Source organism: Protopterus annectens, chromosome 3.part0 (genome assembly GCF_019279795.1).
Source record: "Protopterus annectens isolate FY-2018-M chromosome 3.part0, PAN1.0, whole genome shotgun sequence".
Taxonomy (NCBI): domain Eukaryota; kingdom Metazoa; phylum Chordata; order Ceratodontiformes; family Protopteridae; genus Protopterus; species Protopterus annectens.
In genome coordinates this window covers 191,888,183-191,915,319 of record NC_056731.1, presented here as the reverse complement: position 1 = coordinate 191,915,319, position 27,137 = coordinate 191,888,183, and the positions used below count along the sequence as shown (strand labels likewise).

Here is a 27,137-nt window from a genome sequence, read left to right as displayed (position 1 = left end):
TACAGTGCAGCATCTTCTCACTCACTCACTGCAATACCATGCTGGAGGAGAGTATGAATGCACTTTCCTAAAACATGAACTTGTAAGGTACCAGAAAATCTAAATAACTGCCCTACTGAAAGAACCACTTCTAAAACACAGACTGGCTCCTGACAGAGCAGTGTCCCCCTACCATTTTCTGTCCAAGTAAATACTACTATATAATTGTATAATCTTTCAAAAGCAGGCTTAGGTCTCAGAAGGGCCTCCAGAGCCCAAAAGGTGATAAACACCACAATCTTCTTACAAAGACAGATGGAGGTAATAGCTGGAGCAGCTCCATTAGCCTTCAGTCATGGCAAACTGAAAGTGGGCTTGCCACAGATAGACATATTCAACACAAGTAACTCCAATGGAGAAATGTGTAAAAATAGAAACTTGTTTCCAGGTCACATTAAGAGACCTATCATCCTACAGAACAGATGCAAGGATCCAAAAAGGAATAACACTTGAACCACTGAAACAGAAGCACTGTAACACAAAATCTGATGAACCAAAAACGGGTGGACTTTCTCAGCCATCATCAAATAAAGGCCAATTTCTTAGGGAAAGCAAATGCAAGCAATCTCCCAGGCCATAGTAATACTGAAAAACATTTCCAAAGGAATGGAAAGCCCGCTGCATGCGGAATCTCAGGTTGTATACCTTCTGGGCTTTCTGACCCCCCCCCCCCAGTGGTTTCTTAGATAAGTCCCCTGGTTACAGGCTTATGTTCACTCTTCTGCTAATCTGAATGAGTATAAGAGGCCTCAAATTTATCAAGTTGGAAGGTTAAGCAAAAAATAGCAGCAGCCTTTAGTGAGACAAAACTGGTTGTAGTAGTCATGATTTGTGGTTCAGTAACTACAGATACTCCTGGAAGGTTAATGACTTTTAGTCAATTAAAAATGAGGATTTTTTTATGGACAAACATTAGGCAGTATCTACATTGTGAGAGTGGCGAGAAAGCAAGTACAGTTGTGCAGGAACTTACTATGACTATACTTTGAGAATGTTCACTGCTGCAGTAATGTTAAGTCTTGTGACTTCTGCCACAAAAGGCTCTACTTCCAGAATGTTCACCCTTCTCCCTCTGGCCTGTGCAGATGCCCTCCTAAGTAGATGATCAGTATAGCACTGGTTTAAAAAGGATGGCTGCCTGCATCATCTTTAGACCTTTCTTGCCCAATACTCAACAGGGGGGAAGCAGTCAAAATCCAGAGCATTACCTGCCCAGGTGGCAAATGCCTCCAGTAATGTCAGTCCAAACAGAAGAACCCCCAAAATAGCTCATCCATGCCATCAAATACGAGGAAGGAGGGAGGACAGACTGTAGGGTTAGAGAAGGAGGAAGTGTGGGAAATGGGTGAATGGTTATCCACCCCAACCACACGATGGAAACATGCAGGAAGTGAAGACTGCATGTACTATTGTACTATGTTCATCCTATTGCTCACTGCTGCAGTAATGTGAACTCTCAGGAAGACTCCCCAAAGATTATGAACCACAGGTGTCTGGCCCTGGGAAGGTACAGGATGCAAAAGTCCTTATAGGATAGCCATGGGAAATCCCATCTTGGCTCTAGAGGCAATGACACAGTTGTACTACATGGAAAAAGTGTGGGCAGATGACCATGTAGCTGATTTCAAAATGGCCTAGGTGTTTAGCCCCTCAAGGAGTCATGGTAGTTGCTGCAGCACTTGTGAAGTGGGCCTTTACACACTGTAGTAAAATCTGTAATGGAAAGAACAACACAAGACACATTTACTAATTCTGAGACAGTCCCGCCCTTCCCTTCCCTTTGTAAAAAAATATAAACTGACCCGTTTTCTTCAGTTCACTACCTTTTTATATGTAAAGTACGTTACCTAGTCTCATCCAGGACAGTCAAGAGCCTTTTCTCCCATGCTACGCGAGGTAGGGAGAAACACAAGGAGGTAAGAGTCTTTATTTAAGATTTCTGTCACAATTTAAGTTATGCAGATATGGCTGCTGTGCAGGATTACTTTGTTCTTATGGAAATGAGAAAAGGCTGATTGCACAAGTGTCTGTAACTCAGATATTTTCTTAGGAGATATGGCCTCTAAGAAAACCATCCTCCAAGTCGTATTATTTGAGAGGTGCTGCCAACTGCCGACTTGCATAGCTGTAGGGTTACTTTTCCAAAACTAAGATTAGGTCCCAAGGTGGGGAGATTTCTTCCTTAGGTGAACTATGATGTTGCACTTCAAGGAACTCTTACATTGGCAGAAAAGGATAACTAAAGCTGCAAGCAGATACATGCACTTGAGACGAATCACAAAACAATCTTGATTTGTAAAGGTCTGATATTTGAGGACCGCAAACAGTGACAACTAGTTAAGAGTCACAGGTCCCCTCTCTAGCACGAAAGGGAATTTTTTTTAAACATCTGTATTAAATGATCACTTATAATAAAGCAGTCATACATTTATATAAATGAAAACAAACCATATTGACAATTTTAGTTGCAAACATTACACATCACTTATAATCTATCAAGTCACTGTCAAACAATACATAGCTCATTCAAATCCTGTCTTTTTTTAAACCTCATTCCTCCCCTGTAATTTGCTTGCACCCTTTTTTAAAGATCCCATTTTCGGATGTTTTATCTGTTACTACATTCACTACCTCTAGTACAGCTGGTTTAGACTTTGATTCCCACTTTCTAGTAATTAAGGCAGCCACCATGATTAGACTAAGCAAGGCCTTACAATGTCTAGGCAATTTTGGTTCTGTATCACAGCTCAGAAAACAATTTCCTTAATTATGCCAATTTGCTCACCCAGTATTTCTGATAGAGTAGTCTGCAGGGAATTTTTAATCTACCAACTCATTGCACTCAAAGAAAAATATATTCCCAATTACATCTTTCTTTATCATCACACCTCCAACATTTCTTATCTACCTGAGGAAAAATTATTTGGAGTCTACTTGGGGTATAAAAACACATACGTAAACACTTCCAAGCAAAGATCCTAAATTTTCTAGACTTTGTTGCATATTTAGGAGACATGGCAATTTTGAAAGTTAGGATTTCCTTGTATCTGAATTCTTAGCATCTCTCATAACAGCAAGCACTTCCTCAGTAAATGTATGCCTAAAGGGGATAAAGTGGTACATCATCAATGCCATCAGCCTTAGGGTCTTAAGTCAGGGTGCATCAGTGCATCCTTGTTGGGAAATAAGTTCACACATTGAGGCAGTGTGAGGGACTCCATCCTTACTATGTTCAGTAGGACAGAGAGAAAATCGGTTTGTCACCTTGGCCAAAGATAAATATATATTGCCCATCCTCCTTTATCTACTAGATTACCCTGAGAGGAGCGGGGTACGAGGAAAAAAACAGACACTGTCCAACAGATTAAAAAGTGCTTGCTCCCCAGGCCACTGCACTGGGTGATGGGGTGCAAAAATGTAACCATCTTCTGGAAAAGCAAAAATATCTACTTTCTGGCACACCCCAGCCACCTGTGGGCTAAGTTCAGAACTATGCTCCAGTTCAATGTCAGGATTTGTTTCTATTTAAGTCATGGCTGAATAGTTACATTCTTGATGGTTCAGCTTCTTAACTGTTCAGCCTAATTTTATATGTGTTTGCAACACTGTAGTTTTGCTAGACAGGTTTTCAAAGTTGCTACATTTCTCTGGTCCACCTAACATTATAGAAATGCCATGTCACCCTTGTACTGGGGATTTGCACTCTAAGCCAAGGGGGAGAAGCAGAAATGCTGTCATGTGTGTCATAATCCTTACTGCAGTCTATGGACCTAGTTGGATGACACAATCAACAGCTGATTCAGGTTAAGGTTTTAAGCTGTTAATGAGTTTACACACCCAATTAAGAGAGACAAAATAGCACATTATACCAAACGTCTGAATATGGACTTGGATTTACTGCAAGAAGCTAACCTTAAAAGGGAAGGACACAAAACTATAAAGAAAGGGATATAAAGCTTTAGGATTTTCTCATTATCCAGAAGGAAGATGACAAAAAGTTGTCATACAGAATAAACATTCATTACTATTTAATGTACATTCTTCCTATATGTATGGGTTGGGTAGACACATTTTGGTTAAAGAAGTTCAGCTGGAATCCTGATCACAGTGGTGTGTTTATTCTATATCTTTATTGATCATTTCCATGATAATTCTTTCTATGGCTTTGTATATGAGACTACTGAGACTTATGGGTCTGTAGTTTCAAGGGTCTGTAGATCGCCCACCTGTGTGCAGAGGAATGACTGTTACTATTCTCCATTCATGAGGCACAAAGCCTATTTGGAGGCTACAGTTAAATAGAATTCCAGAGGGCCTGACAGGTCATGTTTCATGTTATTTGGAAGGCATCCTGGGATATTGTCTGGGCCCACTGATGCAGTGTTCTTGGCCTTAGAATGAGCATTAAGCACCTGCTCCCTAGTGATAGCAAGGAGAGCTATACGAATGGCATTTCCTGAGGAAGAGTGAAGGAGAGAGGGGTAAAGTTGGAGCTGAACATGTTGGCCAGTAGGTTTGTTAAATCATCTGGCTCAGTATAGGTGGCTCCATTTACAATAAGCTGTGCACACAAATGTGTATTGCCTTTAAAGTTGGGGACGTAACTAAAGAATGCCTTGTGGTTATCCTTGGCCTGGGAGGCAAAATCTACCTCCAATTTGGCTTTGGCAGACTATTTGTCCTCCGAGTTATTTGTTTAGTTTAATAAGAGTGCTTTCATCTTGCTCCTCCTAATTTTTGCCATGATCTTCTTTCGTTATAGAGCCTACTGATTTTGCAATTCCACCAAGGTGGCTTGTCTTTTGAGTTAGTTCCGTACTTCTTCCTGGTGGGTACACAGCTGCCTTTATGCAGTTATTAACATGCTTGTATAGGGTTTCTGTGAACAGTTTTGCATAGGCAACAGTGTTCTCGGGGTTTATGGGGGCTTGAAATTTGGCCAGTTTATCAATTAATAGCAGGAAGTTACCCTTAGAGTAGTTTCTGACTATTCCAAGGCTAGCTGTGGGCCCAGGTTTTATTTTTACTTCCAACAACAACATTTTGTGATCTGACCTTACCAGGGAAGACATTACACTACAGGGTGTGCAGCACTCTCTCATACTAGTGAGGACCAGATCCAGTATGGTTACATCCCTGGTTGGTGTACTGGCAATCTGGTCCAGGGAGTTTGTGTTTACAAAATCCAACAATCACTGTGCCTGTACATTTGGTGTCATACAGGATTCCCGGTTAATAGTGGTGTAAAGTCTTCCATGGATACGGTATTGGGTTCAATGGTGAGTATTTCCAATATGTTTAAATACTTGGCATAGGTTTTCTGGGTCATACAAGGTGATCTATAGCAGCAAAGAAGTGGTACCAGATTTTGCCTAATGTGATTAGAACACGGAGAAGCTCAAGTGCATTGTCCTGTTTGACCAACCTTGAGGTATATCTATTTTTGATGTAAATAAAGACACTCCCATCTTTAGTCCTAGTCTGTGTAGTACATGGTCTAAATATGTGGACGGCAATATAACCTTGCACTGTCTGTATGCTCTCCACAGCTTTAAACAATGTCTCAGTGTCTTAGCATACAAGTAATGACAGAGCTCTTAAGTCTTGCAAATGCAAAAGAGGATGGGAAGGCAAAAAAGTTTTAAAAACCTTCTGCCAATTTTGCCCATGGCAGCAGCCCCATTCTACCCCCACTCCTCCCATGGCTCAGTGATCACAACACAGTGAAAAGGAAACAGAACGGACTGTAGAAGAATTTCTAACTAGACCAGCAGTTTCCCCAAGACAATTATTGATAAAAGCTTGTGAAGCTGGAGAACACAAAATTGGAAGTAATCATCTACTCCAGGCATTTCTTTAAAGTAAAGTCATGCTCATAAATCAAAACAGCAAAATCCTATAATTGTCGAGGAACACAATTTTTTCTCCCTGAAACAATAAAATGTTAAAAGTGCCAGTGCAGAAGTAAAAGAGACGTACAAGCCAATAACAGAAGAAAAATCTAGTAAGTAAATAAAGCAAAAAGCTTAAAAGACACTCCCCCTTGTACATTGGTCAACAAAATCATCAGAAATGACCACAAAATGAAATCACTGTAGGTGAAAAACATACCCTACTCAATCACATTTACAGTGGGAATACCACACCATCACAACATAAATATAACCTGGCATAATATAACTGAACTTGGTACCTTTTCTTTTGGCATTCCTACTGCAGTACTGGATAACCTGCTTTCAAACAGATCGTCTGTCTTCAGAGTGCCAGCAGCACCAGGCAGAGGAGGGAAGCTAGAAAGCCCCAATTCAAAGCTTGGAGATGGTGGCTTTGGAGGAGGTGGAGACGGTGCTTGCCCTCTCTGGGATACAGCAAGATTTAATTACAGTAACAATTAGTTAAGTAATAAGAGAAATGAAAATGGTGAGCAATGAACAAGAATTTATAAATATGCAGCTAACAGTTGTAGAATCAACATTAATTCCAGAGAACAATCTGCATTTTATTTCAAAAAGCCATGCACTTTTTCACTGTGGTTGTAAACAAAATGACAAATAAAATTAATACAACACCTCAGGAGTATACCACTACTACTACTGAGAAGAATGACATTTTACTACATGAACCTCTTCCACTCAAATAAAAATTAAAACTGTAGTTAAGAGCCAAACATTTTTCAGGCAGATATAAAAGTCTGTTGAATTATGAGAAAAAATCTAGTTTCAGGAGAAGAAGACAAGAGTGTCTTTTGGCATTTCATCATGTGATTGACAGTTTAAGGCTCTGGGTATTCACGAGATAGTATCTGACTGAGAAGCATATTAATTATGGTTTTCCCACTGAGAAAGGTGAAAAACGACCATAAAAGTTACATTTTTGGGAGACATTCAGTTAGTGGCTAGCACAGACATTGTTTTGAATGACAGCAAAATAAAAACTGGGAAAATAAAAGCCAACTACAAAAAGAGTAAAGGTTCTGTATTTGAAGAAAGGCTGATCAGCAGGAATCAGACCACTGTGCAGCCTCAACACAGGACACGGCTTCTAATAAATCTCTGAAGGCATTTATGCAGAGGCGCTAAGGCGAATACACTTTTATACAGTTCATGGCGTTGTTTGATTTGCGTTAATTTTTTCTACAGTTGTGGACAGCTTCTAGTAAACTAGAAAAAGAAAACAGACCAGATGCAATCAGGCGTGTTTAAAATGAGTGGGACTTTAGAAGACTATACAAAACCAAGTTAAAAAGTATTAAATAACCATTCTGAATAACTAAGTATGAAATAATCTAAAGAACTGCTAACTTTGAAGAAGTCAGAAATACAAATGAAGAAAAGAATGACGAGTGAAGCATCTAAGTCTTTCAGAAAATGGAAGATTTAGAAGACAGCACGAAAAGAAAACGTGAGGTTTTCTGATGTACCAAAGAAGTGGGGAGTGAACTGTATTAACTTTAATGAAGGTACTAGTGTTTCACAGCAGGATTTGTTGAGAAGGTGTATTGTAATTATACAAATATAACCTCCAGAAAGATGAGACCCATATTGGTTAATGCTGTCATCAGCAGAACGGAGATGCTTCTGACAGAATTACAGTAAAAAGATAAGTTGCTGAATAGCAGTAATGCCAGAATATTGGAGGAAAATGGTTAGCCACTTCTGCATACAGTGATAACAAATCTGAAGTTAATATCAAGTATTTTCAATAATGTTTATGCTGGAAAATGAGGAATGGGTACTGTCACTTTAAATAAAGGTTTCTAAAAATGTGTCGCGGTTTACCTTAGTAAAAATAACTGACTGATAATGAAGGTCTGTTTAAGCTGAAGTAGTCCTTATACTTTGTAATGGGACAAAAGCACTCAATAAAACTTATGAATATCCTGTAATATGACGAAGATGTGATAAGGACAGTCTCCACTGGTGTTCCATAGACTGCTACTCACTTTATACCAGACAGAAAAGACCAAGTTTATTCTAATCACTGATAGCTGTAGTGAGGCTGCAGTGAGATTCAAACTGCTATACCCAGAGGTCTTTATAATACTTTTTTAGGTGGATCTAAAATGTATATGGAGACTGATCTAGCTTTGTGTGTGTGTGTGTGTGTGTGTGTGTGTGTGTGTGTGTGTGTGTGTGTGTGTGTGTGTGTGTGCGTGTGCGAGTGTGTGTGTGTGTGTGTGTGTGTGTGTGTGTGTGTGTGTGTGTGTGTGTGTGCGCGTGTGGGGGGGGCACTTCAGTCAACAAGATGAAGAGGACTGTTTCTAGATACAACACAAGTAAGAGGGGTCCAACATAGATTGTGTCAGTGAAAATATTTTGCTTGTTACAGAAGAAAATGCTTGGAGTTATGGAGTGAGGCCCAGGAACAAACCAGAAGAATTAGGGAAGCTTGGATTCTCACAAGACACCAGCACTGGTAGAAAGTGAGAAACATGAAAAAGACTAACAGGTTAACTTATTAACAGCAGAAATGGAAAATATTAGCTGCTCTCAAAAGGAAAGCTGGAAAGTTAGCCACAGTCTAGTAGAATAACCCTTTGTTTGCAAGGCAAGGTCTTCTCTTTCAAACAGTATCCAAATGAAATGAAATCAGAGAGCAAAATTAGATAGAGTAGACTTACACAATAGATTTTTCAACCGGGCTTGAGAAAATGAAACAACTGATTAGCTTTCTGAAATACTTGGTCCTAACCAAAACAAAAAACAAAATCAGTTCCCTATGAACATCAAACAATGATGCAAATATTCTCCTTTGTTTTAAAATTCAGGGAAAAACACCAGTAAATGAACTGCCCAATATAAATTGTTCTCAGTTGCCACCTTAGGCAAAAAAACAGGATCCATTCCAAGTCATACAGTACAGTTCTGTAAAATTTTACCAAATGTTTAGATGTCCTCTCCTGTATGCTGCTGTATCCATAACATGAGGACGTCTGCCTCTGGTTGACTGATACGTCCGGCCATTATACAAAAGATAAATGTTACTGCGAAGGGACATACGTCGGCCTGCAACACATTGGTATAAAGTGGATGTCAGCACGCACCTATCTCAGAACTGGATGCAGCAGGGAACCAGCGACTATGGAGTGGGTGCTAAAGAGTCAGGCAAGTGTCAGAGGGAAGGCAGGGAGGAAAACTATACAGCAGCATGTAGAAGAGAAGGACATCTAAAGTTATAGTAAGATTTTACACAACTATACTGTGCGCCCTTCTATTCACATGCTGCTGTATCCATAACATGAGGGAGAATGCAAAAGCTCTGACAAGGCTTAGTGGTAAATCACTCGGGTTATGGTGTGCACGGTCCGAGGTTCAAGACTTGGAGGCTATTTTTGTGATGGGAGGGTGGCCTAATGGTTAAGGTGTTTGCCTTACAAACACAAGGTGCAGGGTTCCAGTCTCACAAGGGATAATTGGCTAGGCTTAAAATGGCTCATAAGGGCAGTTAGTTTAGTACTAATCTATGAACCTCATGCTATTGAGGATATGGAGGAGGAACAGAGGCAATTTCCACAAAGCCATGAAGAATGGCCAAGGCAAAACCTGCTCTGGACATGGAAATTATATCCAACTTGTAGTGTGTGGTGAAAGTGTGAACAGATGACCATGTAAGCTGCTTCTAAAATGGCAGCTGTATCCAAACCCTTAAAGAAGGCCTCAGAGGAGGACACAGCCCTAGTGGAATGTGCCTTCACTGGGAAGGGGAGCCTTTTGCCATGGGTTGTGTAGCAAGAGGAAACAGCTTTAGAGATCCAGGAGGAAATGGGCTTGCGTGGAAACAAGGTGTCCCAGGGCTCTTGGGTTATAGGAGACAAAGAGCCTATTTGACTTACGAATTAATCTGGTTTTGGCAAAATAGTATCCCTAAGTTGTCTATGTACATCTAAGGAGTGGGAGATCCTTTCGCTGGATGTCTGTGGTGAAAGGAAGAAGGTAGGAAGACTGATGCCCTGATTAAGGGAAAGCTTAACTATCCTGGGCATGAAGAACAGGTTAGTACGTAGGCAAACCCTGTCCTTGTAGAAAACCATAAAGGGGGAAGAGCCCATGAGGACTTGCAGTTCAGAGACCCTTCTGGCTGAAGTAATGGCCACCAAAGGGATGGTTTTCCATGTGAAGTGTTGGAGAGTGCAGTCCTTAGCAGGTTCGAAGGGTGGTAAGGTCAGCTTTTGAAAAACAAAATTAGATCCCAAGGAGGGGAAATAGGCTTCCTTGGAGGTCTAATATGTAGTACCCCTTTTAAAAGAGCTTGACTTCTAGACTGGAAGCCAAAGGAAAGCAGAGAGGCAAACATGCTGAGATGGCAGACAGGTGTGCCTTAATGGAAGAATATGACAAGCCAGTGTTCATCAGTTCACACAGGTAAAACAGAACCCACTAGAGGCTCTACAGTCAGTGGTTGAAGTTGTTTTAGACACCAACCAGAAAACCTTTTCGACTTGGACAGATAAGATTTTCTGGCCTCCTGCAGAACCTGAAGCACATCCTCGGTATAAATGTGTCTAAAGGGAATCAATGCCCTATCACCCACAGTACAAGATTCAAGGTAGATATCTGGGTGTGTGTGAGAGTTCCCTTCTCCTGTGTGCGTAGGTCCATCCTGAGGGGTAACTTGTCGTGATTGCCCTTGGTTAGATGATGTAGAAGGGGGAACCAATGCTGCCTTGACCAAAAGGGGGTCACCAACAAAATTTCTCCTCTCTGAATCTTCAGCAGAGCATTTTGTATGAGAGGGAAGGAGGGGATACATAAGCGAACATCTCCTTCCATGGGAAAGAAAAAGCATCCATCTTCCATGGCCCAGGGGTGAGTATCCTGGTGCAGTAAGTTGGAAGTTGTCTGTCCATGGGGGAGGCAAACAGATCTACCTAAGGTATACCCCAATGATGGACCAGGTCCAGAAATACATTCCTGTTTAACATCCATTCATGGGATGCAGTCAATGGCCTGCTTAGAGCATCTGCCATCACATTCTCGGTAGAGAGTATGTAAACGGCTAGAAGGGATACTTGTCTCTGTTGGGCTATCTCCCATGCCTGCAGAGCTAATCTGCATAGGAGGTAGGACTTTGTCCCCCCTGTTTGTTGATGTACCACAATACAGTGGTGTTGTCTGTGTACCATCTCAGCACTCCTGGGAGGAGCTGAGCCTTGAAAATTTGGATAGAAAATATCAAGGATCTCATCTCCTTGATGTTGCTGTGTTCCCTCTCATGGGGAAGGGTCCATGTGTCCCTCACTCACCAGTCTCCTAAGGTTGCCCCCTAACCCGAGTCTGAAGCATCTGTGTACAGATCCTGATTGGGGGGAAGGGGTTGTAGGGGGAGACCTGGACTGGAATACATCTGGGCAATCCACCATTTCAGTTCCATGGATAGGCAGGGAAGAACGGGCACCATAAACTCCAGGGGGTGCAGGTGTTGATTCCAGACTGTCCTTAAGTACCAATGAAATTTCCTCGTGTAACCTTGCTAAGGGATAGTGGAGGCCACGAATCCCAGGAGCCTCAGAAACTCCCTGGCTGATAAGGGTTTGGAGAGAAAGAATTCCCTGGAAATAAGAGGTGAGGGACAAAATCTTGTCCGGAGGGAGACAGGACATCATTTGTCCTGTGAGAATTCCATATTCTAAGAACACATGGATCTGGGAGGGAGTCACACAAGATTTGTGAAGGTTTATGGTAAACCCCAGGTGTCTCAGAAGGAAGATGGTGTAGTCCAGGTGCTGTTGGATCATCTGCAGAAACGATGACTGGATGAGATCATCATCCAGATAAGGGAAGAGTTGGATCCCCTGAGTTCTGGCAAAGGCAATGACAGCGACTAGACACTCTTGGGGGCCATAGAGAGACCAGATGGCAAAGCACAAAACTGAAAATGTGCAGAACCCACTGAAAAGCAAAGGAATTTCCCGAAGAGTGGATGGATTGGTATGTGCAGGTAGGCATCCTTTATATCCAAGGACACCATGTAGGCTTGAGGAAGGATCAGTGGAAGGAGAGTAGGAAGGGTCAGCATCCAAAAGGAGGGGACCTTGAGGAAGGTATCCATACAAGACAGATCTAAGATGGGTCTCCAGGGACCTTTTTCCTTGGGATCAGGAACATTCTGGAATAGAAACCTTACCCTCCTTAACTCTAGGGGTACCTCTTGGACAGTACCTTGAGAGAGTAGGGCATACAGAACAGAATTTGGTCTCGAGGGGGTTGAGGAATGCCTTTGAAGGTTGGTCTGGACTCCCACACCATGAAATAACCCTGATGGTATGATTGAGAGGACCCAAGAGCCCTGGGTAATCTGTTTCCAACCAGGGAAGGACTGGGAGAGATGCAGGGAGAGAGAGGTGGCTGCGCTTTGGAGCTGGTAGTCACAGACTACCAGGTTTGACCTGAAAAGACTGTTTTTGCGCTGGAGTAGAGTGAGAAGACCTGGAAGGGGTCTGCTTCACTTTGGAGGACATATGTCTAGAAGGCTTTCTCACAAAGGTTGTTCATGCTGGGGAATTCCTCTGGAATCGAGGAATTGGAGACGCAAATATACACCTTAGGTCATAAAGCTCTTTGCCCTTCTCCTGAAGGGTCTTAAAGGGCTCAGCAGCTGCTGAACCAAACAAAACTTTGTTATCCAAGGGTGCATCCATCAGTTTAGATTTTATGTCATCTGGCAAAGGCTGTAGACTAAGGCAGGAGTATCTCCTGATGAAAGAACCTGAGGTCAGACCCCCTTGCTGGAGCCTCCACTGCATCATAACTACACTTTATAGAGTGTCTAGTAATTTGACTGCAGGAATTTAGCAGGCTAGAGATATTAAGCTTTACTGGGGGAATCAGGTAGGTCACCCAACTGTTTAATGGCATCTGTGAGGCGGGCCAAGGACTATTTGGCCATATGAGTTTGACAGTTTATGGCTCTCACAGCTAAGGTGGCAAATGCATAGACTTTGTTGCACAAACTTTCCATTATTCTACTTTCCTTATCCAAAGGGAGTAAGGAAGTGGACGGAAGAAGTTTAGATGTTTTGTCTGCAGCCACAGAAATAGTTGATGGATTTGCAGAAGGGGCCTTGAAGAGGAATTTGGCATCTTCAGGATTTTATAAAATCTGTCTGGATGCTTGGGTGCAAGAGGTTGTGCATCAGGGGCCTTTGAAGCAGCCAGGAAGGCACCCACAAATGCAGGAAGTACAGGAGGATCCGCAGACAGGTTTGACGACTCCATTTATAACAGGTCATAATACCTCTTTTGGGTCTCAATAACCTGATTGCAGTCCCACTTAAAAAAATCTTTCATTTGAACTACTGTCTCTCCAAATGTCATGTCTTCTCCAGGGGAATCAGTTCCATTTAACTCCTCCCCTGAGGAAGCATACCCCAGAGGAGAAGCAATTTGGGAAATGTAAGTGAGGGATTCATCCCCTGAAAATTTCTCTTCCTCAGAGGAAATAGCAGGCAACACTTTACTCTTTGGAGTGGAAACTGAAGGGGCCTGGGCAGGAGATGAGGTCTGGCATAAGGCTAAGAAGGCATTAAGTAGGCCTTGGGTAAAGGCCTGCCACAGTCAGGGGTTTGGTCTGATGGTAAGGTTGGCTGATAAGAAGCAGTATGTTTTGTTTTCTGCTTCTTCTTGGGAGTGTCCAACACAGAAGTGTCTGAGATTCGATGAAAAGGAGGAGGGCCAGACGTCGGGTGACATTCTACGAAGTCTGAAATAATGTCTTCCCGAACCACAACTTGGGAAACCCCATGTGGAACCTCGGAGATGAGCCTTGGTCCCCCCCCCCCCCAATGCCTGAATCAGACGCTTGCAACTCCCTCTGGGATGTGTTGGCGGCCTCCTTAATGGCTTCCCCCTAGCTATCCATCAGTGGAAGTTCCTCAAACTCCGATTCAGACTCCAGGCCTTCACCGAGAGGTATGGTTGGAATGGAGGGCACAGTCATAGGATCAGGCCTATACTTTTGTGGCCTTTTTCGTGGGTGGCTCTTCCAAGGTTCCCGACATCAGGTCCAAGTCTTTAGGTAAAAGTTTCAAATGCTGACTCTTTAGGTAAACTTTTATAGTGGCCAGACGGCTCCTAAGACTTAAGTACAAATGCCTAACAGATCTCACAAGTGGTGTGGTCGTGGTCTTGGCCTAGACAGAAGAGGCAGAGCTCGTCAGAGACTTTATGTGGAATCTGCCTTCCACATAGACACTTGCCCTTTCTGCCTGACATTAACCCACAACACAGTAGCAAGAAAATAACAAGAACACCTATGGGGTACTTATATGAATGCTGAGAAGCACAATGTCCCTATTCCAAGGCAAGTGATGACTGAAGCTGGCAGTCACAGTCGGCAGAAAAGTTCTGACGTCCGTTTATGGCCGATGGACGTTGAATGAAGTGGGCCGAAACATGTACCATCGCAGTAGCATTTAACTTTTGTATAATGGCCGGACGTATAATTCAACCAAAGGCAGACTCCCTCATGTTATGGATACAGCAGCATATGAATAGGAGGACATCCTGTCTTTATGAAAGACCAGATATGGAGGTATCAAGGATAAAGCTTGAAGCACTGACACGTGCCTAGATGAAGCAACAGCCACCAGGAAGAGCGTCTTCCAACACAACTTCAGAAAAAACATTGCTGATGGTTCAAGACGAGGTCAAGCAAGCACATGAAACATAAAAGGCAGATCCCACTGAGGGACAGGATCCTGAACAGGAGGCCATAATGAAAAGGTCCCCTTGAGAAAAGCCGTATTTATCTCTGCCAATGTGAAAGTTAGAAACAGAAGCCGATTGTACCTTAATAGTGGAATAACTACATCTTGAATGAAATAACTTGTCAATAAAATCAAGGATAGCCTCCAGAGGTGATGAAAATGGATCTAGGCGTTTAGAGGAAGCCTAAAAGCAAAAGTCTCCACTTGCTAGCATTGACTTTGTGAGTAGACAATTTCTGAAAAGAGGATAAAATATGGACCACTGTCTGAAAGCTTGGTATTTCTGGCCATAAAAATTAGAGAAACCATAGGGTTAAACTGAGCATCAGAAGGTTGATTGGGTCCAAGCTCGCCAAATGACAGATAAGATCCGGAACTGGATCCAGGACCCAAGGAGAGTACTCATAAAAGGCCATAGAAAGGGGAACCATAGGTTTTGGGGCCAAAGCAATGAGGATTAGAGTCACTCTGCAATGGGAAGCCTTTTGGAGAAACTATTAATGGAATCAGTGGGTATGCATAATGGAGACCCAGAGGCCAAGCATAAAAACGAGCATCCCTGGGTAACTGTCCCTCTGGAGGAACTATGGCGTAACAACTACTGCACTTTGTGCTGGTTGGGAAGGCAAAGAGATCACAACAAGGGGTGCCCCAATGTCACGAAATACAAAACTCTCAGATTTAGGGATCTCTAGTGAGGAAGAATATTTCTGCTCAAACTCCATCCACTAAAATGCTGGACTTGCTTGGGATGTGTGCTGACATCAGAAACCATTGACATGAAATCTCCCACTGCTAAACCCTCATGGCCTCCAGAAAGAGATATGATTGGGTTCCTCCCAGTTTGTTCAGATGCCAGACAACTGGCATATTGTACATCTGCACAAAAATCACACCCTTGGGTAGAAGGCCCTGAAAGGCCTGGTATGTGAGGAGGATCTCCCACATCTCCAATAATTTAAATTGAAGATAGAAATTGATTATTAACCAGGTCCCTTTGACTGTCTTTCCTTTAAAACCCCCCATCCCCACCCTAGAAGGGATACCAGCGAGACTCCAACCTCCACTTGATATGATTTTGACAAACTTGTGCCAACATTCTGGGAAAATCCATAGGATGAGTCAAGTAGGTCCATTACGTTGTTAGTGTCCACTGCCGTATTCATATGTGGTACCTCACCAGGGGTACTAAGCAGACTGCTACAGTCATGTGACCTAAGAGTTTGAGAATCACAGATGTCGAATGTCTCCTGCAAGACAGTAAAGAGATGGTGTGAGAATGAAGGGCATAGATACTCAAAGTTGGGAGTTCTGCAATTTGAGAGACTGTGTTCAAGTGAATGCCAACATTTGGACTAGTTGAAGAATGGATTTCTGGTAGTTCACTGTGATTTCTAAGTAAAGGCCTAGCTGGAATAATGGAGTCCCTGGCCCTGACTAGTGATGCTCTTGTAGAAGAGGTGAGAAGCCAGTTGATAAAGTACAAAAGTACAGGAAGACCTGGAAATCCTGCAGCCTGAGCTACACTGCCATGCACTTGATGACTACCCGGGGGTGAGACCAAAGGGCAGTGCTCTGAACTGATGACTGGCTCCCAGCCAGAACAACAAAAAAAAAAATCCAAGGCTGTCTTTCTAGCTTTATATGATAGTAGCTGTCCCTTGAGACTGACAGAGCACATCCAGTCATCTTTGCTCAAGGGAGCCAGAATGGACGGCACTATGACCATCTGGAACTTAGTCTATTTTGCAAAGCAATTTAACTTGCTCAAATCCAAGACTGGCTTCAGGTCCTTCCTCTTCTTTGGAACCAAAAAGAAGAGCATGGAATACACCCTGGATATGTGTTGATCTGGTGGGATCCCCTGGAAGACTCAATTTCCTAACAGTTTTTGGATTTGATAACAACATCCCTTATCTTATGGGTTGGCACATCTGGAAAATGTTTGGAGCTCTCTTTTGGGTTAAATAAAAATGGAATCATGTAGCCCCTTGACAAGACACAACACCCACGAGTTTGAGATGATGGCCTCCCAAGCTTCCAGGTGTAGAGCCAAATGACCTCCAAATGTCTCCAGAACTGGATATTCAGGCAACCATTCAGGGACACTGGAAGGGCTTCCTGGAGAAAGCTCAGTGGAAGCCCTGATTCTGTAGACCACCTCTGCCATGTGGGCGGTGCCCATTCTGGTTACCCTCCTGCTGTGGGGGGGGGGGACCTTCTGCAAAAGCATCCTGAAAAGGCTGCTGTCCTTTTCTAAAGAGGAGGCATTTCCCCCTTCTGATCCCTAGATAAAGTCCATTGGGGTTAGCAAACCACACTACAGCTGCAGGTAGCGTCTTTCCATCCTGCTTGCTCATAGTCAAAGTGCCCTTAACTTAAGTCCCAAAGAGTGAAGAGCCATCATAGGGGCAATAATAAAGAATACCATAAAGCAGTCTTTAAAGTTGCACAGTCTCACCCAAGCATAGCAACACATGGTGATGCTGATGCCAGTAGCCTGGGAGGTGCCATTACCTGCACTGGAAAGCAAATTAATGGACACGTTAGCAACAGACTGCAAGGTGGACAACTAAATCTCCAGTCTTTTGAGACTCTGGAGTCTGTTGTGTCTTAACCACTCGACAATTCAGACACAATGTCCCTTTAAAGTCTCGTAAGTGAGCCAGGTAATTTAAAGCTCTTAGCGCAAATGTAGCAGAGGCATAGGAGCACTTCCTTAATGGGTCCAACTTCCTAGACTCCCTATTATTTGGATAAACCAATTAACAGCCTGCACCCCCGGGATCCGATGGCTCCAAGGATATGCTAGACTCCACAGCTGCTCCCACCTTCTCAGATGCTCATTTCATAACCAAACTGTTAGGAGGTGAAGTGCTGAGGACAGGGAGCACCACCAAAATCCAAACTGTAAAACTCAACCCGAAAACCCCAGCCACAAAGAGTCAGCTTGGTTCAGAGGCAGCTGGAGTCAAGATGTCAAGGCAAGGGTTGGAAACAAAAACTCCCAAGCCATTGGATCTGAACCCACAAGTGATTAGGCAACTGGCTATGGTAATCTAATAGGTCTTTTGGAGCCAAAGCCTTGGGTCTGGAACCCCAGGCTGAAAGAATCAGGACCAACTGTAACTGTGCTTGCAGGAAGGACCGCATGAGCTACTCCAATTCGGTGGGTCTCAAACTTCTGATCAATTGGTCCAACAAAGATGAAGAAGCTACAGAGGATGTTTACAAGCCCGCCTACTAGAAAAACACTCTGAGGACTGCGGCCCAAACTGGAGAAGGTCAGATCCAGAGCAGAGATGAAGAAGCCTGCAGAGAGAACTCTTGGGGAGTAGAGGCGGAGAACAGTGAATGAATCTTGCAAAAGGACCCTCCTTTTGAAAACAGGGGCTAGAGATGTTAAGCATTGAAGAAGGGACTTTCTCCACAGTCTGTACCATGGAAGAATGGGTCAGATAAAACAACGGTGCTGAGACAGCCAGAGGGTCTTAAGATTCGGCTGGGTAGAGGTAGGGGAACCATGCATTTACAGTGCCCCTTAGAGAATTTAGGGTCCTTAGTTCCCTCCTTTGACTCCAATCACTCTTCTCATGTTTGCGAGCCAAAGTAGAGGAGGAAGAAGCATCAACGGTGGGCAAAAGACCTTTAAGGCCCTTCTTTCATTAATCACTCTGGACCAAAAACTATCACAAATCACACAGTGGGTCTCCAGATGAGCAGATCCGAGACAGTAGATGCACCGATCGTGAGTCTTTGGAAGAGACCTTGTGGCTGCACACCACACACTTCTTGAATACTTTATCCATCCTAAATACACAACGCAAAAAAAAAAAACAGAATAAAACCCTCCCTACCCAACTATAACCTATTAGAAAGAACACACCAAAAGGCAGGAAGAGCCTGCTAACATTAGAAAAGAACAACCCTACCTAACCCTAAAGACTACACATCTAAAACGAACAAGAAAAAAAATTTTGCAACACACTAAACACTGACTGTCCTATACAATAGAAAGAGTAGAGGAAAGCAAGTGGAAAAACCTATACTCAAGATCACTGAAAAGGATAAAACCTCAATGGCTCTCAAGATCAAACTACTATCCTGGAAGCCAGCAAATGAGATCTAGGGTTACTCAGTATGGGTAGAGTATGCAGAGTTTGAGAGGCTGAAGTCTTTTGTAAATGGCCAGTCATGGATCCCAGTCAGATCAGGCAACCCACATGTTCAGCACAGAAATTACACATTAGCATTGAGAAAGGGTCACACCCAAAAGCTTTGCTGTTTGCTTTTCTATAAAATGTGGTTTTCTCTACAACTGTGTCGATATTTATTAATTTGTTGCAGCCTTTTACTTCTAACCCACATGTTCAGCCCAGACAGAAATGACAACATTGGATCTCCTAGGAAAGTTTTGTACAGCTTGAGAGAAGCTAACAAGGATAATGCAAAATCTTGATGAAAAGATGAAATGGCTGCTAAATGGATTTTAGAGGAATGACTGGATTTTTAATGGAAAAGTTCTAAGGTTAAAACTACAGTGATTGGAGCTGAAAAGGGATCTATTTCTTGTTTGGTTACCCATAAGAAGAATTTCAATAATTTACTTTGATAATTCTTCCTCATAAGAAACTTTTGAGAAGCTCTAAAGGGTTGCATTATTATCAGAAGTGTAGAAACCAAGGGGTTAGTTATATGGCTTATATGATAAGGTGAGGCTGACTGAACAGATGGGTCTGAAGGTGCTGAGGTAGAAGAGATTTCCTTATTAGGTGAGGTAAAAGCTGGGAAAACTAAATTTTGTTGGGTAAAAAAGGACTATGAGAAACCCTTTATCACATCCTTGCTTTCTGCAGAAATCATGCTGCAAGTGAAACTCTGAGAAACCCAGAGGAGGCTGCAGGGCCAACTGAGGACCAAAATGTTTCTTGGGAAGGATCACTGATGAGGGAAAATGGAAAAGAAACTGCTGCATTAAGAATTGAAAGGTAAGTGAAAAGTTTACAGCAAGGTTTCCCACATTTGAGAAAAATATTCGGGGCTGTTGACTTGTAGAGAGACCAATCATGTGGCAGCAGTATCTGCCTGTTCAACCATTCTGCAAAAATTCTGCATCTCCCTAAGATGTGCACTGCTGTCATAAAATTATGTAAAGATATAGTCTATTCCCAAACCCAAAAGGCTGCTCAGCAGAGAAGGTAGGCTCATGTTTTCTCTGCTTGCTGATATAACATATCACTGGCATACCATCCAAGTGGATGAAGGAAGAGGTCTTAAAATGCCTGCAGTTCTAGGAAGACCAGTTTCATCTCTAAGATGTTTATGTACAACTGGGCCTCCAACATTGTCCATGTACCTTGGACCTTCCTATTCAAGTAAAAACTCCCTCAACTCAGAGTGAACGCATCCCATGGTTACAAGTGCTACTAGTAGGGGCAGAGTAAAAGGACATCCTTGTTTTCTGGATGTGCCCAACAAAAAGTACAGTTGTGTACATGTACCATAAATGTAGATGTTTGAGTGTATTCACTGTTGCAGTCATCACACTGGGTTTATCTGCCTGCAGGTAGCCCTCAGTCGGCCTGAATACCAGAGTCTCTTCCATGACGTCAGGTTGTCAGGGGTAAAAAAACATGCAGCCGACGCCATTACATCACTTTTTCTTGCCCCAGATGTCAGGAGCCCCCAAAACAGGAAGCTATTACATGGTGCGGAACACCTCCAGTAAAAAGTAAATACCATAGCCATAAGATATGGCCAAAAGGAGGATAGGTAGAAAGCATAGAACAGCCACGGGGCTGGAAGTAAGGTAACCAAAACTGCAACAGTGAATACACTCGAACATCTACATTTATGGTAAGTGTACACAACTCTACTATGTTCTTCGTGTTTCACTGTTGCAGTCATCATAGTTGGGTTGATTCCCAAAGCTGAGGAAAGGTGGAGCCAGTCAAGAAATAATAGGGCTGGCTAGCAGGCTTTGCAAGACTGCTGTGGCAAATCCAGCTCTGGATTTAGAAAAGACAGGTAAGTGGTAATGCTTGGTGAAGGTGTGTACAGAACTCCAGGCTGCAGCTTCCAGGATGTCCCTGGTAGAGACTCCCCTAAGAAATGCTGTAGAGGTTGAGGTAGCCCTAGTGGAATGAGTTCTGATCCCCTGTGGGGTAGGTTTTCCATGGTGCATGTAGCAGAAATGGATGCACTGTACTATTCATTTGGAAACAGTTTGCTTTGAAATGGCCTTGCCCTCTGCCCCTGTAGCAAAGCTGACTAGAAGCTGGTTAGATTTTCAGAAAGGCTTAGTCCTGTCAAGATAGAACCTGAGTTGTCTGTGCACGCCCAAAGAGTGCAGGATCCATTCCCCTTTACTCTGAGGATTAGGGAAGAAGGTTGGTAAATGGATGGATTGGTTTAGAGCCACACTGGATACCACTTTGGGCATAAAAGATGGGCTAATCCTGAGAGAGACCCTGTCAGCATGGAAAATAATGAAGGATTCCACAGCCATTAGTGCCTGTAACTCAGACACTCTTCTTGCTGAAGTGATGGCTTGAAGTAAGGCTGTTTTCCAAGAAAGGAATTTTAACTGTGTTGTAGCAGCAGGCTCAAAAGTGGGAAGAGTGAGCTTCTCTAGTACAAATTTAAGGTCCCAGGCAAGGGTGGGCGCTCTCCTCGAGGGTCTTAAATTGTTAGCTCCACTCAGGAACTGTTTGACCAGAGGGTGAGAAAGGAGAGGTGGGCTCAGTATTATAATGAGCTGAGATGGCCGAGGTATGAATCTTAATAGAAGAAAAGGATAGGCCTTTGTGGAGAAACTCTGCTAGGTAATCTAGGATTTGAGTTAAGGTGGGCGCGGCTGTGTTCTTTCCTTAAGACTGGCTCCAAGAACAGTCTCTTTTCCATTTGCTGGTGGAGTATTCAGGGAACAAGCCAGGCTGCAAGGTTCCGGGTTTGCAGCGAAGGATGCAAAATCTGTCCCTCCTGCTGGGACAGCAGGGAGAGGGTCTGATGTAGGTGCCAGGGTGGCACTGCTGCCAGACTGCATAGGAGTGGGTACTAGTGCTGGCGGGGCGAGTCCGGGGCAATAAGGTTTGTCCTCTTTGATCTTGAGTAGTACTTTTGATAGAAGGGACAGAGGGGGAAAGGCATAAACTGAGAGGTTTTCCCATGTAAAGGATAGGGTATCCATGTTCCATGGTTGGCTGAGGGGATTTCTGGTGCAAAATCTGCTCAATTGATGGTTTTGGTGGGGAGGCAAAAGAGGTCCACCTCTAGTGTCCCCCACATGTGGGTTAGAAGCTTGAATGAGTTGGCTTCCAGTTTCCACTTGTGTGGGTCCATTAGATTTTTGCTTAAGTCGTCTGCCAGTGAATTTTGTATGCCTGGCAGGAATTGAGTTTGCAGGTGCACTTGGTTGCTCAAAGCTGTGTTCCACAGGGCCATGGCTAACTTGCAGAGTGGGTAGGAATGAGTTCCCCCCTGCTTGTTTATGTACCACATAACTGTGTTGTCTGTGTTTATGAAGAGTTTTCCTGGAAGGATAAGGTTTTTGAAGGCTGTCAGAGCATTTTGTACAGCTAACATTTCTTTTTGATTGATATGTAGGTGAATTTGTCCTGGGCTCCATTTGCCTTGAATGCATTTGCCAGCAATATGAGTCCCCCATGCAAAGTCTGATGGGTCTGTTGTCAGGGTTTGGGCGGAGAGGGGTTGAGTGAAAGGGAGTCCCTTGTTGTGGTTTCAAACCTCTGCCCACCAAAGGAACTCTGCTTTTAGACAAGGAATGATAGAAATAATTGTGTCCATGTCCTGAGAATGTTGGCACCAGAGACTTTTTAAGTACTACTGAAGTTTCCTCATATGCAGTCTTGCATATGGAATTAGAAAAATGCATGAGGCCATGAACCCTAGGGCTTGCAGTATTTTTCTTGCAGACAGCTGGGTTCTGGTGGCCATTAGTTTGAAGTACTTTGTCAAATAAACCTGCTTTTCTGGAGTAAGGAATGCCATCTGGGAAGTTGTGTTCAAGTTTGCTCCCAGGAATGCAATCTTTTGGCTGGGCACCAGATGTGATTTCTTTTCGTTGATGGTGTACCCCAGAGAAGTTAGAAGTCTTTTTACAAATGCCAGGTGCTGAAGTAGCAATTCCTGACTGTCCGCCTGAATCAGGCAATCGTCCAAGTATGGGTAAATTTGGATATTTCTCTGCCTGCAGTATGCAATGGCTGGAGCAAGGCACTTAGTGAATACCCTGGGCGCGGCAGATAAGCCAAAGGGAAGTGCAGAGAACTGATAGTGCATAGAGCCTGCCCTGAAACGTAGACATTTCCTTCAAGATGCCATTATGGGGATGTGCAGATCAGCTTCTTTTAGGTCTAGGGTGACTAGCCAGGAGTCCTTGGCTAGCATAGGCAGCAGCTGTTGTAGTGTAAGCATTTTGAATTTTGGAACCACCAGGAAAGTGTTGAGAATGGACAGGTCCAGGATAGGGCGCCAAGAGCTCTCTTTTTTGGGCACCAGGAAGAGTCTGGAGTAGAAACCCTGTCTTCTTTGCTCTGCTGGAAAAGGTTGAATTGCCCTCATACTGAGGAGAAAGTACTTGCTTTACAGCCTCTGCCAACATGTTTGGAGGAAGGTCTGGCAACCTGCTTGGGGTTGGCAGTGAGTGGAAGTATTATCTGTATCCCTGGGATACAATGTTTAGAACCCATCAGTCCTGTGTATTGGACATCCAGTTTTTTGCATGCAGGGTAAGTTTAACTCCTAGGGGTGCAAGTACTTGGGCATGGCTGGGAAGGATGATGGACAAGTCATTGTGAATTTTTTCCATAAGGGGGTGGCTTACCACTCCCTGTTTTTGAGGGTGGAGAACTCCATTGTTTAGATCTCTGTGTATCCTGAGACTGTAGCCTTGGTAGTCTGTTTGCCCTAGGTTTAGGCTGAGAAGACCTGGTAGGCACTGGAAAGGACCATTTTTTTTTGAAGGCCAATGCCTAATGAATCTAGGTGGCTGTACCTGTAAGAAATCTTTAACAGTTTGCATAGATTTAGCTTTTTCCTCCATCTTTTTAAGAACCTCTTCTGCTTTTGTGCTAAACAAACGTTCCTGGTTTAATGGAGCATCTAGTAATTTTGCTTTAACATGGTCTGGCAAGATTTGTTCCTTCAGCCAGGCATGCCTTCTCAGTACAGACCCAGTGACAGCAGCCCTGCAAGGTGCTTCTAAGGCATCAAAACCACACTGCAAAGTATGTTTACTGACTTGGTTTGCAGAATGCAGCAACTCTTTGTAAATCTTTATTTTCTGCAAAATCTGGATGCAACAACATTTTTTGTTTAATTAGTTCCATAATATGCTGCTGGTACTTCAACATGTGAAACTGGCAATTTAAAGCCCTGATGGCAAGATTTGCAGAGGTATATACCTTCTTGCCCCATCTGTCCAAAGCCCTCAAATAATCCCTGTCTGAAGGGGTAGGATTTTTGGTTGTAGTAGCCTTAATACCTTTAGGTCCTTGGGAAATGGTCTCTGGATCCACAGTGGAATTCTTAAAGACAAATTTGTGAGAGTCAGGTACCCTGTAATACCTGTCAGGCTTTCTAGGAGCTGGTGGTAAGTATCAGGAGTGAGACTGGATTCCATGAAAACATCATCTACAATATCCAGGACAGGGGGGTATAGCTAGAGGCCTATGCTGAGGCAAGTCTAAAAATTCTGAGTCTCTTTTTGGACTGTGGGTAGTCCTGGCATTTCCAGCGGAAATGCTCTCTTAAGGTATGCAAGGTTTCACCAAAAGAAAAGTCCTCTGGAGGGGAGGCAGAGGGAATGGAATCCTCTGCATCTGAATCCTCATAGGTAGATAAGGGTATGTCCTGGTAATCAGAGGGATCAGAGTCATCGGACTCATGATCTGTTGAATCAGAAGGGAAATCAATCCTTTGTCTTTTAGAGGGGGAAGACTGGCTTCCCCTAATTAGAGTTAAAAGGTCTTCAGCCATTCTAAGCCTTTGTTTCTGTGGCATGGGAGCTTGAGCATGCACTTTGGACATCTGTTTTCTAGGCATAGTGCCAACTCTGGGCCTGAGAAACTTGGTCGTTTTAGTCTGAAATGAAGTAGTCGCTTTAATATGAAAATCAGAAGGTCAGAATACACCCCCAGAAGCCGGTGCCTGCACAGCGGCTCTGGACCCATCCAAGGTAGAGACATCCGTAGGTTCCATAATCGAAGAAGCATCTCGCGGCATACCGAACTCTGAAAGGGTCTCAGCAGAGGCCTGCGAATCTGCAGAAGCGGGTATCAGGGGCTGCGAAGGTGCCTGAGTACAGGCAGACTGGTGACCAGCTTAACGGAAGCATCGTCAGCCGTTTTGGACCTATGTGGTCTCTGTCTTTATCCTTACGTTTTTTCAGAGGATTGGTAGTCGGATGGCTTACTGAAGCCATTTAAAAATACGGAGAACGAAAGCGCAAGAATTTAGCAACAAAGATAGCCCGACTATTAGTTTGGGCATTAAACAAGGCACAAAACTGACAGCGAGGGACATCGTGGGCTGGGCCTAAACCGCAGTAAGAATGAAAATCTCTGTGAGGTATTTGCTTTCCACAGGCAAGGCAATTGTTAACTTTTTCTGACATCGGTTAGAGCAAGAAAAAAGAATCCCCAATGGAGTACTTAGCTTTATAAGACTTCAGGCTTGAAACTCGAAAAACGAAAATTTCAGGTAGCGGCCGACCGGCACTTGCAAACTACTTCTGCTTTGGACTCCCATGCGGTAAGAAAAGCTGATGTGATGGCGTCGGCTGCGTGTTTTATATCCCTGATGACCTGACATCATGGAAGAGGCGACAGCATCCGATGCAGAAATCCCAAGACTCTGGTATTCAGTCCGACTGAGGGCTACCTGCAAGCAGATAACCCAAGTGTGATGACTGCAACAGTGAAACACATAGCACATCAGGTGATTCAAACATGACTGACAGCCTTACAAGTCTTTGTCATGGGTTCTGTTGATAACCCAATGGCACTTCTGGTGTCCACTTAAGTATTCTGAAGTGGAATATGGCATATCAAGCAGTTTGGATTGCAGCTGCCATCAGATGAAGAACCTGGAGAACTGTTGCAAGATTTTTCATGGCCTGGACAATAGATAGCACTCTGACAATATAATAGTTGTTAAATGATGTCCAATTAAAATACAGTGAAAGTCAGATTTTGAAAGAGCTCCAAAATGAGATTTCAAAAAATTCAGGTTGACCCCAAGGATATTCCCTTACTAGAATTAGTTACCCTTTCATGGCAGTAGGGATGAGCCAGCCATGTAAATACTGAGATTTTTTTTTTTTATTTGCAGAAGACACGTGGTTAGCAACTGGAGCCATGCACTTAATAAACATCTAAGGGGCTACGATGAGATCAAAGGGTAGAGCTCTGAACAGAAAATGAATGGGACGGTCTCACCAGAAAGCTAATAATTTCCTGGGTGACTTGACTATCTTGATGTGAGGGTAAGTGTCCTGGGGATTAAAACAGTACATCCTATCTCCTACTTGAAAGCAAAGTAAGATGGATTGCATGTTCAACATCTGGAAAGTACAGTGTGCAAGTAAACATATCACAAAATATAGTTGTGTTCCACTTATCTTAAATGTAGATGGTAAGAGTATATCAGTGTTGCACTACTCATTCTTGGGTCTCCCTGCCATGCAGAAGCCCAAAACTGGTCCAATTTCCAGAGTCTTAACATCATTCCTAGCTAAGAGACATTTAAAGACCAACATCCGGACATTTGGGTATAAGAAGGGCATCCATCAGCACCATGTTCAATAACAGCCTTGCATCAGGCTTTGTGCCCACTGAATGGTGCACAGCAACAGTTATCCCACTCCACAAAGGGGGAGCCACCACTGATCCCGGGAACTATCGACCTATTAGCCTGACGAGCCTGGTCTGCAAGGCCATGGAACGTATCATCATGGAACTCAAAGACATTGGTAACCTCCAAACTCTGGATCCCACCCAGTTCAGGTTTGTGAAAGGCAGATCATGCGTCCTAAACCTGATCGACTTCTTTGAGGCAGTCACCAAAGCCGTAGATGAGGGTAAGGTGGTTCACACAGCCTATCTTCACCTCGTCAAGGCTTCTGATACCATCCCCCATTCTGGAATTAGAGCTAAACTCACTAAACTAGGTATAAATCCCTACGTCACAAGATGGGTTGCCAACTGGCTCACTAACAGAACCCACACTGTAAAAGTTGCAGACTCCAAATCTGACCTCAAAGCAGTGACAAATGGAGTACCACAGAGTTCCGTCCTGGAACCTCTCCTGTTTGGTATCTACGTCTCTGAAGTACAGGCTAACACAGAAGGCCTCTGGCTAACGAAGTTCACAG

The 27,137-nt window shown here is 43.5% G+C and overlaps 1 protein-coding gene across 1 annotated transcript in view; it reads right to left on the bottom strand.

The window, feature by feature from the left end:
* The window catches only part of LARP4B (La ribonucleoprotein 4B), a 2,371,531-nt gene that overhangs the window by 513,160 nt on the left and 1,831,234 nt on the right, over window positions 1-27,137 (bottom strand). The window contains exon 12 of the mRNA XM_044065528.1: window positions 6,233-6,397. Coding sequence (XP_043921463.1) covers window positions 6,233-6,397 — 165 coding nt within the window. The remainder of the gene's footprint in view (window positions 1-6,232; window positions 6,398-27,137) is intronic.